This window comes from Anabrus simplex, chromosome 2 (assembly GCF_040414725.1).
Source record: "Anabrus simplex isolate iqAnaSimp1 chromosome 2, ASM4041472v1, whole genome shotgun sequence".
In the NCBI taxonomy this organism is placed as follows: domain Eukaryota; kingdom Metazoa; phylum Arthropoda; class Insecta; order Orthoptera; family Tettigoniidae; genus Anabrus; species Anabrus simplex.
The window spans coordinates 772,756,057-772,770,830 of record NC_090266.1 but is presented as its reverse complement, the minus strand read 5'-3'; the positions used below and the strand labels follow the sequence as shown (position 1 = coordinate 772,770,830).

At 39.3% G+C, this 14,774-nt stretch overlaps 1 protein-coding gene across 1 annotated transcript in view; it reads right to left on the bottom strand.

Annotated features, from left to right (window-relative positions):
* The window catches only part of LOC136864447 (glutathione hydrolase 7), a 203,729-nt gene that overhangs the window by 171,234 nt on the left and 17,721 nt on the right, over positions 1 to 14,774 (bottom strand). The window contains exon 2 of the mRNA XM_067141452.2: positions 8,188 to 8,414. Coding sequence (XP_066997553.2) covers positions 8,188 to 8,414 — 227 coding nt within the window. The remainder of the gene's footprint in view (positions 1 to 8,187; positions 8,415 to 14,774) is intronic.

Genomic DNA, 14,774 nt, shown 5'->3' with positions numbered 1-14,774 from the left:
CACGGAGCCAGGCTGAGTGGCTCAGACGGTTAAGGCGCTGGCCTTCTAACCCCAACTTGGCAGGTTCGATCCTGGCTCAGTCCGGTGGTATTTGAAGGTGCTCAAATACGACAGCCTCGTGTCGGTAGATTTACTGGCACGTAAAAGAACTCCTGCGGGACTAAATTCCGGCACCTTGGCGTCTCCGAAGACCTTGAAAGTAGTTAGTGGGACGTAAAACAAATAACATTATTATTATTATTATTATTATTATTATTATTATTATTATTATTATTATTATTATTAAAATTCATGGAAATGACGATCTACTCTGGACGTGATATCACTTTGAAACCCTCACTAATAACATGTCACACAGCACTCGCAATATTTTTAAAAATTTATCCAAGCAGATAATAAAACAAATGACCTTTCGTCATATTTCTGGCATTTGCCAAAAAAACATACGGGTGACCAACTGTGTCATAAAAACCCATTTCAAATGCACATAAGTTTGACATCACAAAACAAGATATAGTAGGTGGTAAGATGGCAAGTCACCTACCTTAGGTTTACGTCGGATTCCATCTTTCGGCTCACCCGCGACCTTCCGTCGCTTATCTAGCCATTTTACATTTCTGGCTGTACATCATAATATTTATTAATTTTTCCTGGAAATAAAACATTAAAAAAAGATATACCCTTCACACGTGTCTCCGTTGATCGCACTCGACTGATGGTATTTACTGCCCGCACACGAATTACTTTTTACAACACAAAAAATATTTTACAACTTTCTAATACTTCTGCGGTATCTTGACCGTCTTTTTATCAAACTAAATCCACTTGGATTTAAGTCACCAGCCACATCGGCCAAAATCTGTTCGTCAGACTTAGTCTACTTTTTGTCGCTTGATTTACAGAACAGTCTAAATCTCTCGCTCAAGATTCAATAACACAATGCAGAGGTTTTAAACATGGCGTCCCTTCTATATTTATAGCCATTACCCCCTCTCTCCAGGCATTTTCCCTTTGCCGCCAGGAAAATTTGCATAACTTTTTCGACTTAAATGAACAGTATTTAAAGAGTTTTGGATGTAACCATATATTTGTTAACTCACTAGCAGTAGTGATCCTGAACATTTAAAATTTATACTTATTAAATTAACTGGTTAAATGACCTCATTTGATAGGCACTATTTTCTGTCAACTTCGCGTGGGGACGCTAGACATGCGCGCCCTTCTGAAATAATCCACCGAAATGGCTTAGCAGTCTCAAATCTGTCTTGCTAAAGACCAATTGTTTTATAGATAAATACAGGACCCTCATTATACTGCGTTCACCACCAATTCTTTCATTTAAATATATTTATTCATCCTGAACTTTCTTCTGTATCCTTCCACGTACGACACGTGCGGATGACATCACGTATCCCAGCGTGGGAATGAAGGTAGCCACCCCCTTGCTACATGCTGCTTCCGTGATATCAAGACTATGTTCAAGCTCCTCATCACCATTGACATGGGGCCTCATGAAGTAACTTTCATACTTAAAATTCTTAGGGCACAAAGGTCATGGGTTCAATATATATATAGTAAAACCGTTAACACCAACTCAAACAGACTGGAAAATCGTGAGTTCATGTTAAAAATGCTTGTCTTAAAAGGGGTTAATATTTTACTGTTTGGGATAATATCCAAATCACTTATTGTATTACATACTCAATACAACCAATGAAACATTTACAGAAACTACAATATTTTACTTTTCTTCATAGTATCTAAATCAGTACAGTGCTATACATACAATACAGTATACACTGGTACAACCAAAAATTTACGGAAACTGCGACGATTTCTTTTTTTCGTATAATATCAAACTCACTGAAGTGATATACCGTTCTACGCACAAAATATGAGTAAAATTTAGGAAATGTCGAAGTACTCACAAATAACTTTCTTGAGAATAATTCAAGAATGTTTCACTGTCCTTCATGGGTACGAAAATGTCTTGCAACTTCACTGCCAACCAAGTCCAGAGCTTCTGTAAATTCAGCAGAAATGTCTGATAATGAAGTGAAATGTTGTAAGGTGTATCCATGGCTGTTAGAATTTCTTGGTGCATGGACGTGGTGACATCGCCCCTTTCACTCCCTTGCACCTCAGGCACACTTAGTAATACATCTACGTCACATTCCACAGAAGCACAAATAGCAATACCATTATCTGCATTCACGAACTCTTCAAAACTGACTCCAGGGTTTGCAAAGTCCTGCAGAACATTCTATTCATCATGTGAATCTATTTCAATGTCACCAACAAATTCGTGGACTAGCACTTCGTCACTAGCATTGCTGCATCTCCAGGCTCTGTTAAAACAATTTTCTATGTGATCTGATGGCACGGGATTCTCAGGTCATAGCAGAGGCTCTTCTTTCATCAAGTACAGTCCTATTGGGATTTGCTTTCGGTAGCACGTATTTCAGCTCTCGTAAACTGGTTGTGTTATAGGCAGTGTAATTTACAATTGTCATTCTAATTGCATCGAGAATCTCAATGACTCATCGTTCAGAACTGCACTGCTGAGACACGTTTCTTGTATTCGAGGCCCACTGTGCTTTGCTGCAAAGTAGAGTAGAAAACCTGTGAGCCAGCAGCAATAACATTACTGAGCATGCATGGAGATATTTTAGCAGGCAGTAGAGGCATGACTTTTGGTATGGGCATTTTGTCGTTGCTTGTATTTCCTTGCCATACTTGCTTTCAGTGCAAAGTTGTGAAATTTTCTTTGACACGGTTAAGTGCAAGAGAGGGCCAGATCCCCAAACCAGCCAGCAATTGAACCCAGAACCCTCTGAACCGAAAACCTCGACTCTGACCATTCAGTCGAGTTGGACAAGCCATAATAGATCAATAAATAACCTTTAACTTGAAATACAGAACACCATTAATAATGGAGTTCACCATAAATGATACCAAGGATTAAAAATCTCTTGATAATTCGGGTTAAGAGAAATTCGCATTAACCTTCCTGTATGAAATAATGTATCCCTGCTGGAACAATTTTTTTTTTTTCGTGTTAACTGAGGGTTTGTGGTAATATTGTATTGAAGAACCATTATTCTCAATGAACAGACATAATTCAATTCCTTCATATAAAAAGCTTTTAAAACAAAATGTAGGCAACTGACACAAGACTTCTCGTCCAGACATCAGTTGCTGAAATAGTCATTACTAAACAGTTACAAGCACTCAAACAAGGTAATTTATTTGATCAAACACCACTAATGAAGTCAGTATTATTTGTTGTAAATTACGTATTTCTTTATTCTATGTTGGAGTAACTTGAAATAGCTTGTCCAAAAGTAACCTGACAATCTTTAGACCATGAAGCATTTCTATCTAGTATTGTAGAAATGGCAATGCATGCTTTTGCTCACCGTTCATCTTCTACCACAGAAAACTTTCAAACAAAGTTTTAGAAAAATGCTATTTTTAACTTCTAGGAAATGTAAGAAATGATGACTAATATATAAAGTCCTTAGAATGTATACTCCAACCAACCAACCAACCAACCAACCCACTGACCAACCAACCTAGAAGCATCTGTTGTTTGCATTATGATAGTTCACAGTATTTTGTAGTGATTTTACTTAGAATGGGATGATTGCAAGCCAAAGTGGGGGGTAATATAAACTGCACAATTTTGTTTTGTCAACAAAAGGTCAGTTAACATCACACCATACTACCTAGTAGGAGGATGCTGTATCACACCGATCAAACATATGTCCTTTAATATAAAGTATAGGGATAATTTCTTTCTGCCAGAGTTATACTACTGTGGGAATTTTTTCTCCTGATTTCATATTTTGATCCGCATATTACCTGTATATAACTTAGGTCTAACAGAGTTTGCAATTTATATACTAAAGAAAAATGGATAGAACTTAATTAAGATAACTTACATTAATCTATTTCCTTTGGAGGTTAAAAAAAAAAAGAGCTCACAGATTCATATGTTCCTCACATTTAATAATTTATCAGACTTAATTTTAATTATTATGTAAATCTAGATGGTTCATGGTGTGGGTTACTGTAGTCACGTCATAGTTTGTGAACCATGGGCACCGGCTGAGTGGCCTAGTAAGTGGTCCTGAGAGTCGGGATACCAGTTGCTACGGAATGGAAGTGGGCATCTCGGTCATATTCTGAGTCATGGCCTTCCTTGTGCTCAGGCAACTAGAGCTATACAATCCACCGGTGCTCCCTAACCCGTTACAGGAGAGATCCTCACTTGGACTATGTGTAAGTAGGGTAGCATCCTGCTTCATGAATTTACCGAGCTCAGAACATTTTAACCAAGCCTTGGTCCTATGGGAGTAACGGAGTCCCACTCGCATTTGACAGGCGAGAGACTCCTTGGAAACAACTTGGCGAACGAAATGGAATTCGATGGGGAGCTATCAATATCAATGGGGCTTACAGAAGAAAGAAAGAAGAACTGGCTGAGTCAGCAAAGAGGATGCATCTGGATGTGCTAGCAGTAAGTGATTTTCGGGTAAGGGGAGATAAAGAAGAAGAGCTAGGAGATTATATAGCGTACTTGACGGGTGTTAAAAAGGGAAGGGCAGAGTCTGGGGTAGGGCTGTTCATCAGGAATACTACTCCACGCAACATAGTTTCTGTTAGGCACGTAAACGAGTGAATGATATGAGTAGATTTGGCAGTTGGAGGAATTAGGACGAGAATTGTCTCAAGTGTATTCACCATGTGAGGGTGCAGATGAGGATGAAATTGACAAGTTTTATGAAGCATTGAGTGACATCGTAGTCAGGGTCAACAGCAAGGATAGGACAGTGCTAATGGGCGATTTCAATGCGAGAGTTGGAAATAGAACTGAAGGATATGAAAGGGTGACTGGTAAATGTGGGGAAGATATGGAAGCTAATGGGAATGGGAACCATTTGCTGGACTTTTGCGCTAGTATGGGTTATGGAGCTAGTTATGAATACATTCTTCAAGCATAAGGCTATTCACCGCTACACAGGGGAGGCTAGGGGTACCAGATCCACAATAGACTATATCTTAACCGACTTCGAATTCAGGAAATCTGTTAGGAATGTACAGGTTTTTTGGGAATTTTTCAATGAAACAGACCACTATCTGATCTGTAATGAACTAAGTATCTCTAGGCCTATGGTAGAGAAAGTGAAATCTGTCTGTAAAGGAATAAAAGATACAAAATCTCCAGGACGAGGAAATTAGGCAGAAGTACATGGATATAATTAGTAGGAGTTCCGAACAGTGGACAGTAAGCAGGTTCAGGATATAGAAAGAGAATGGGTGGTATACAGGAATGCTGTATTAGGAACAGCAACAGAATGCCTAGGAACAACAGTGTATAAAGATAGGGGAAAAAGCGAACATCTTGGTGGAATGATGAAGTGAGAGCAGCTTGTAAACGTAAAAAGAAGGCTTATCAGAAATGGGTCCAAACAAGGGCTGATGCAGACAGCGAATTGTACATAGATGAAAGAAACAGAGTGAAACAAATAGTTGCTGAATCCAAAAAGAAGTCATGGGAATATTTTGGTAATAACCTGGAAAGGCTAGGTCAAGCAGAAGGGGAAACATTTCTGGACAGTAACACAGAATCTTAGGAAGGAAGGGAAAAAGGAAATGAACTATGTTTTGGGTCATTCAGGTGAACTCATAATAGACCCCAGGGAATCACTGGACAGGTGGAGGGAATATTTTGAAAATCTTCTCAACGTAAAAGGAAATCTTCACGGTGGTGTCGTGAACAACGGAGCTCATGGGGAGGAGTAAAATGATGTTGGTGAAATTACGCTTCAGGAAGTGGAAAGGATGGTAAATAAACTCCATTGTCATAAAGCAGCAGGAATAGATGAAATTAGACCTGAAATGGTGAAGTATAGTGGGAAAACAGTGATGAAATGGCTTCATAGAGTAGTTAACATTAGCATGGAGTGTTGGTAAGGTACCTTTAGATTGGACAAAAGCAGTAATTGCACCTATCTATAAGTAAGAGAACAGGAAGGATTGCAACAACTATCTAAGTATCTCACTGATTAGTGTACAAGGCAAAGTATTCACTGGCATCTTGGAAGGGAGAGTGTGATCAGTCGTTGAGAGGTAGTTGGATGAAAACCAGTGTGGTTTCAGACCACAGAGAGGCTGTCAGGATCAGATTTTCAGTATGCGCCAGGTAATTGAAAAATTCTACGAGAGGAATAGAGAGTTGTGTTTATGTTTCATAGAACTAGAGAAAGCATATGACAGGGTACTGAGGGAAAAGATGTTCACCATACTGGGAGACTATGGGATTAAGTGTAGATTATTAAAATCAATCAAAGGCATTTATGTTGACAATTGGGCTGCAGTGAGAATTGATGGTAGAATGAGTTCTTGGTTCAGGATACTTACAGGGGTTAGACAAGGCTGTAATCTTTCACCTTTGTTGTTCGTAGTTTACATGGATCATCTGCTGAAAGGTATAAAGTGGCACGGAGGGATTCAGTTAGGTGGAAATGTAGTAAACAGTCTGGCCTATGCTGACAACTTGGTCTTAATGGCAGATTGTGCCGAAAGCCTGCAGTCTAATATCCTGCAACTTGAAAATAGGTGCAATGTGTATGGTATGAAAATTAGCCTTTTGAAGACTAAATTGATGTCAGTAGGTGAGAAATCTGAGAGAATTAAATGTCCGACTGGTGATACAAAGCTGCAACAGGTAGATAATTTCAAGTATTTAGGATGGGTGTTCTCCCAGCATGGTAATATAGTAAGTGAGATTGAATCAAGGTGCAGTAAAGCTAACACAGTGAGTTCGCAGTAGCGATCAACAGTATTCTGTAAGAAGGAAGTCAGCTCCCGGACAAAATTATCTTTACATTGGTCTGTTTTCAAACCAACTTTGCTTTACGGGAGCGAAAGCTGGGTGGACTCAAGATATCTTATTCATAAGTTAGAAGTAACAGACATGAAAGTAGCGAGAATGATTGCTGGTACAAACAGGTGGGAACAACGGCAGGAGGGTACTTGGAATGAGGAGATAAAGGCTAAGTTAGGAATGAACTTGATGAATGAAGCTGTACAAATAAATTGGCTTCAGTGGTGGGATCATGTGAGGCGAATGGAGGAGGACAGGTTACCAAGGAGAATAATGGACTCAGTTATGGAGGGTAGGAGAAGTAGAGGGAGACAAAGGCGACGATGGTTAGACTCAGTTTCTAATGATTTAAAGATAAGAGGTATAGAACTAAATGAGGCCACAGCACTAGTTGCAAATAGAGGATTGTGGCGACATTATTAGATTCACAAAGGCTTGCAGACTGAACGCTGAATGGCATAACGGTCTATAATGATGATGATGCATGTATGTATGTATGTATGTATGTATGTATGTATGTATATATGTATGAAAATATAATTTAACTTGAACCTGACTACTTTTATACATCATGGTATGCTTTTTCGAATAATCCATTACGTGCCATGGATATGTGCTTATTTACATAAAGCCAAGCTCATAAGGACCACAGGTGTTATGCCTCCTTCCTTCCGCGAGGAAGGATTGGCTGTCCTGGCTTACACTACATCTCGCAGAAGTACCACATGTGCTGTTTATAGAAGGAACAGGGATGGTGTGATGTCATACTTACGATGTTACAAACATTTTTCTTGTCCACGGTGAAATGTTAAATATTAAATTTGTGCATGCGCAGTAGCAAAAATTCGAACTTTGCCTTTGGATATTAATTCCCTGTCTGTCTCTAACCCCCTATGAAATCATCACCCCTCAGTTACCCAGTTAACATGATCACCATGTGTTCTCCTAGTCATATATAGTGTACTGTTCAACATTTTAGATCAGGTAATTGTACAAAATCACAGTATTTTCGCACCTCAACTCATTCCTTATACCCTAATGACTATATCTATTAGCATTTCAGAGCGCTTACAAGTGAACTGGCAATGGTCAGCTTCTTTACCACAACCAATATAATTGAACTCACATGGATACCCACAACAAACCTTATATGTATAGTTTCAATTGTTTCTAAGAAAAGTGTATCTGTGAGGAACATACACAATACCATGCGCTAATTTTTTTTTTTTTTTTTTAGTAAGTGCACAAGAATGCAGGCAGAGATGCTACATAAACTGTTTATCATAAAAATTTACCTGGTAATCTCCAAAATATATTTGAGCAGCTAAGGCAGTAGTAATAGCCAGTGTCAAAGTGAAGAAACATGTAATGATAACTCTGAGACTTCCCCTTCCATCTTCATTTTGCAAGCAAGAACAGCAGCCTCCATTTGCTTTGTGAACACCTCCATACAGAGCTTGCTTTAACGGGAATGACTCTGTTTGTTCAGGGCTGAGATACGGGCCAGGAATGCTTGGAACACCTGTTAGGACAAATTAACACAACTTTTATTTCCATGTTAGAACTCATTTTCTACAACTCTACACAGGAACAGAACATACCAGCATACCACATGAAACTCTTCCTTACATGAAATGTTCAAAACCCTTACAACATCAGAGGCATGAATGCACGTCACTTTGTTCCACATGACACAACGGTGACAGCAACATACTGCACAATCTTCCTGTAGAGAGAGTTGTCATGCCATTAGGGACAAACAACTTGAATCTTCTCAACAATGTTATTCTCCACGACAATGTCAGACTACATGTCGCAGAGGCTGTACCGAGGCAACTTCGGCGCTGGGGGTGGGAAGTTCTGGACCACCCACCATACTCACCGGAGCTGTTTCCGAGCGATTTTGACATTCCCAAAGTGAAAGAACCAATGCATGAGAGACGATTTGGGACACGAGAGGACTTGCCCATGCTGTGAAACATAAGATTGCAAACTTCACACATGGAGAGGCGAGTGGTATCCAATGTCATGTGAACAATCTAGACGACTACTTAGAGGGATTACCATAAAGGTCACTGTACATTCTGAGAATAAACATTATGCAGTCATAAGTTATGACTTTCATTATGGTCCGTATTAACAACTATTGAATAGTTGACTCTTTGATAGTGATAACGTTATGTAGCATAACATTATGTAGCACAAGAATTTCATGGCTGACAGTTTCCTTGCTTTATTCAACCATCGAAAATTGCACTTGCCCCTGGTCATTGGAGTGGAGTGCCGGGTGGGATATTACCGTCAAAAGGAGGGGTGGGGGAGGAGGAAGGAGGAGAGAAACACTTGATAGCAGAAGAATAGGGTGAATGTGCCATATTATATTCAACAGAAATTATATTAAACGTGAAGGAACAGGGATGGTATATTTTGTCACACCAAGTGCAGAGATTTATTACTTTAGTCACACGTCAAGTGTGCTGATTACGTTATAATAATGTAACTGTCTCCCTCGAAAATGACCAACACACCTGCAAAGCAACCCTATGGCCATGCCAGCGTATGGACCTGAGCTTTTGACTTCCCCCTCTCCACTCTCTTCCATCAATACTTTTGTTTTGTTTTGTTCTTTCAAAGTTAGTCTGTTAATTATTGTTGAGCTCTCCAGTATCATGAATGTGATTTATTGTTTTGACTTTGAGTTACATACATTAGTATTCTCTCTCAATTTATAAGATTGTGTTCAGCGCTGGTGTTATTTTTCCTGTGTAATGTTTGGATCATCAGTCCACAGACTTGTTTGAAACAGCTCTCCATACTATACGAACATTCTAAGGTAGTTTTTCATATCATCTGATTGCTTAAGATTGAGTGATTTGAATGTGTGTTGTCAAGTCCATAATGAAACAGAGCAAACTCAATTACTAATACAAGTACTTCCATAAGCATGATGCCTAATGAGACTGAGTGCAAAGGAAACTGAAACGCCTAATGTAGATCATGCAAATTGCAGCAGAATTGTGCCTGCTCATTGTTTGTGCAGGAAACGAAAATTTCTAGAGCTGGATATCTTCCCCAGATTAGTATAAATACCGACTGTATAAAATGCACTATTTTTATTAACAAATACATCGCAAATGGGAAATATTCCAGTGGCAATGGTTACTTACAGTAGTGTAATAATAAAGTATAATTACTCAACAACAAACAAACAAACAAACAAACAAACAAACAAACAAACAACAAGAGTACAACAGGCAATTCCATGGAAACAACAACAACAACAACAACAACAACGTGAATACAACAAGAAATTCCCTGGAAAGAGAATACCACAACGAAAACCACTAGTTTCACAATCAAAACCAAGCAGAAAATCACAAATTCAGTGTCCATAATTTACAACTTTTACTTTTCAATTTACACTACAACTAATGGCCTTCTTAAATAACTTGATACTGGAAGGGAATCTATCAAAGACTGCTGCAGGTAATTTATTCCAATCCCTTACGGTCCTGTTTATGAAGGAAAACTTGCCCACATCCGTATGCTGGTTTCTGGCCTTAATTTTATGCTTATGATTATTTCTCGTGAAGTATGAGGAAGGTTCCAACCTATTCCCAATACTACTCCAGGCAGCTCCTCCCATATAGCTCTTATACAGACCACACAGGCGAGCTCTAGTTCTTCTAGATTCAAGACTTATCCAATTAATGGTATTCCTCCTATTCCGGTTAGGAAATGCACGCGCTAAACACTCACAAAATAGCAAATGAAAATGGGTGTGGGATTTTCTGGTTCCATGAAAAAGGAAATTTTTGTATTTCATAGCAAAAGTGAATTACATTTGCACAATTTAATGCAGTCCGAAATAGAATCAAGAAACACTCCACTTACCAAATGTATTACAAAAATAGAGTCTTCAACTTTCCAGCACATGACAACTTTATTCAACATAGGCTATTTTATAGGCACCAATGGAAAAACGTTTTACTGACTTCCCTAAACAAGTTGCCCTTGTAACTAACCTGGGTTTAAAAACAGAGACAAAGTAGTATGAAAATGATAAAAACTGCAATCTTTTCACTCATTTCATTGCTAAACTGTTACAAAAGGATGTGGTAATCTTTTCTTTTTTCATCAAACAATTTTTTAACAATAAATTTAATTCTTTGATAAATAAAACCATAAAAAGACCTGAGAACAGTTTATTTGCATTTCCCCCCAAAACCCACTTACAAATGTTTATCTGCGAAAAATTTCATGTAAATGCAAGAAATAATGCTCTGGGAGCTGCTCGTTTACAAAGGCTGGGCTCCACTGCTCCGTCCTCTGCCATTTTTGAGAGAACCGCTGGGCCTATAGGTACCAGTCTGGTCTCAAATGAAAGCTAATTAAATTTACTACAACTTCATTTGATATAATACTTGACATGGGATGCGTATTTTAGAAGAAATTTCACAAGAAATTGACCATATCGAAAAATTTCACTTTTTGAAAAAAAAAAAAGGCCTATTTTCGAAGAACTGTATCACGGGAACCAATGGCTGTATAGAGCTCCCCCTAGTCTCAAATTGTAGAAAATAGAGTCTACTTTAAAAGTATATAGAGTGGCTAAACCGGTCAAACCCTTCCTTCATTGAGATATTGAGCAAAACCTGAAAAAAGTCCAAAAATGTCATGGTGTTTTGGGTACACCGCCGCTCGCACAGCACTTAGGAAATTGCAAATCTGGTTTTTAAATATTGGTTTAGGTCCTAACAACATATAAAAAATTCAGAACGACCGGACCTTTTGCAAGCACGGATGTACATCTTGACTGGGCTAAAAGGCAGCCAAGGAAATGTCAGTTACAAAATAACCTGTTAATTAATGTCAACCTAATCAATACTTGTATTGCTCATGATGAGTTACAATTGGTCAGTACATGTTTTGGCTTGTTTCAAGCCATCATCAGCTGGCAAAGCATGGTAAAGAATAATCATTCTCGTATAGAATAAAAGACATACATAAAATATACATTAAAAACATATGAACCTACATGACGATGACTTAAAATTAGTGATGTTAAAATCAATGTGCTTAAAGTAATTCTTAGGAATTCTTAAAATGAATGTCATGTTAAAACACTGCATATGTATATGGTGATGACCGCATGAATCCTCTCTGTTGTATTATAAGCATTTGTTAGATCAATTAACATAAAGGGAGGTGTGCATTTTCATGCAGTTTGAAGTTGAAGAATGTGTGTTGTTCATGGAATGGGACTAAGAACATATTATAACACTGTACATTTTAGGGAATTTTTATCAAATTAGTGCTTCTTGATGAAGAGAATGTCCTGTTTGGAACAATGTGTTCTCTTGGATGTGAAGGGCATATTAAATTTTGAAACTGAACATAGACCTTTATTTAACTGAGTCCTTCCAATAGAAATGAAAATTTCTGAATTGTGACGTTGAGAAATGTAGATACTATGATGTAGAACATGTGTTGTTGACTTGAAAACACAGATTCTTGATTTGGATGATAAATGTTCTTCGAACAGACTGTAATACTTTCTTATCTTAAGATGTTCTGTTAATCATCAATCATCTGTTTATCATTTGTCAGGCAGATCCCGCATTCATACAAAAAAAATAGTTGTCATTACTTATGCCCCAACCCTTGTATTATTACATAACAATATGTCAATGTATCTTAAATTAGTTAGCCCAATAGAAAAGTTTCAGCATAATAAATGAGAAACATCTGTGTTAGTGAAAATCACAACAGTGTACAAACACAAATTTGGAAATGTTGTCTGCACTGTTATATGGTAGTCCATTTGTCCACTTGTTTGCAACATATTTTCATTGCCTCAGTACCAGCATTACAATCTCTAGCTGCAGTTATAGCTGTGATTCAATCAAACATGCTCAGGATGCACTCTACAATGTTCTCTTGTGGTATGAACTCCCATTCTGCCTGTAATGCAGTCTGAAGTTCAGCCAGTGTGTCTCCCAAGCATATCCTGGACATTCTCTATCAGGTTTAGGTTGGGACTACAAGCAGGCCACATCATGCTTTCAATCCCAACTTCATCCATGTACTCCTGTACACAGACGGCATCGTGTGGGAAAGAGTTGTAATGCATCAGGATAAAGTTTTCAACGATGACAGGTGTAAAAGGCCCCACTGATCCACTAAAATCTCCTTGATGTATCAGTGGGCTACCAAATTCCCACTTTCAAGGAGCACAAGTTCCATGCGCATACTGATGATAATCCCAGCCTATACCATGATAGACCCTCCACTGAACAGTGTCCTTGCAGAAAATGTGCAGGGTTTATATCATTTCCTGGGCCTTTTCCAAACTCTATCACTTCCATCAGGTGCCCTCAAATACAACCTGTATTCATCCATACACAGCACTAAGCTTCATAGCCCACTCTTGATGGGGGTTGGCGACTTACATCCGAGAGGCACAGTACTCGTGTGTAAGTAGATGTCTTGTGGTGGGCCTCCTGGTATGTAAATCTGCTTCATACAATCTCCTTCTTAATATCCTTTGGCTGGTGTTCATACCCTGTACTTGCTGCAAATGATTTCTGGCCTCCGTGGCAGTTGCATGCCGATCACGAAGAACTTACATCACGAGAAAGCGATCATAGCACTCCGTAGTGCTTCTCCTATGACCAGAACCTGGCCTCCTTGTGTAAATATTATTCTCTCTGTACCTTTTAAACAGTTCTATCCATGTTAGAACAAGGCGTACCTATAACGTCTGCTACACAGCATATATCGCGCCCACTCCCCACTAATGCCATGGTCCATGCTGCGTTTTCAAACGAAAGATCCATTACAACCTGACTTAGAAATGAGACTAACTGCTGTAGACAAGTCACAATGCCCACAAAAATACATGGCATGAAAAGTCAGTGGTTCGTGGTTATTCTTGCCCAAAGGTGGAAAATGGCAGTACTGATGTTGTAACTGCCACGATCGATAATGTTTCTCAATTATTTCCCAGAAACTTCTCAAATGGGTTAACTAACTTAAGATATTGTAGCATGTTGGCGGGGTAGATAAATGAATAAATGAGCACAGAAACTGGTAGCAACCTATTTCTAAGATTTATTAACATAGCACTATACACGCACGCTCTCTCTGTCTCTCTCTCTAGCCAAGATTACAACTTATGCAAGTACACTCACACGGTTTGCGCTCTCTCTCTTAGTTTCTCATGTTCCATCTACAATGAGAGAGAGAGAGAGAGAGAGAGAGCGAGAGAGAGAGAGAGAGAGCGAGAGAGAGAGAGAGAGAGAGAGAGAGAGTGTGTGTGTGTGTGTCATCGATTATGTACACTACACTCCTTCAGCCAGTCAGTCACACTCGCTAGCACTGTCACAGTCCACAGCCTACACGTCAGTCTCGCAGGTCGGGATAGTATCCGCTGTTCACTCAATCCGTCGAACCCCGTTCGCAGTCCGCACACGTCGGCACCCAGCGTTCCATTCGCGCTGCTCCAGAACACTCCAGGTTCTCCTCCAGCAGCCAGCCTCAAGAGGGACACACACACGACATCAGGGAAACAGGAAAGAGCCCTCGGCTGCAACAGGCAGATGCTCCATCCGGCTGCGCTCTCCCAGGCCATCACTGACTGCGCTCCAGAGAACTCAATCTCGCTCTCACTCACTCTTACTCACTAACTCCGTCTCTCACTGACTCCAGGCAGGTCGTTCCTCTCTTATATACCTGCTCTGGGCCTTCCAGAACAGTCCGGATGCTAGATGTATCCAGGAACCTCGCGAGATAGAAGACTCCAGATTAATAATCGAGTAATTTCCGTCGTCCTCTGCGGCGCGACAATGGACAGAAGAGAGAAGGGCCCACCCATCACTTA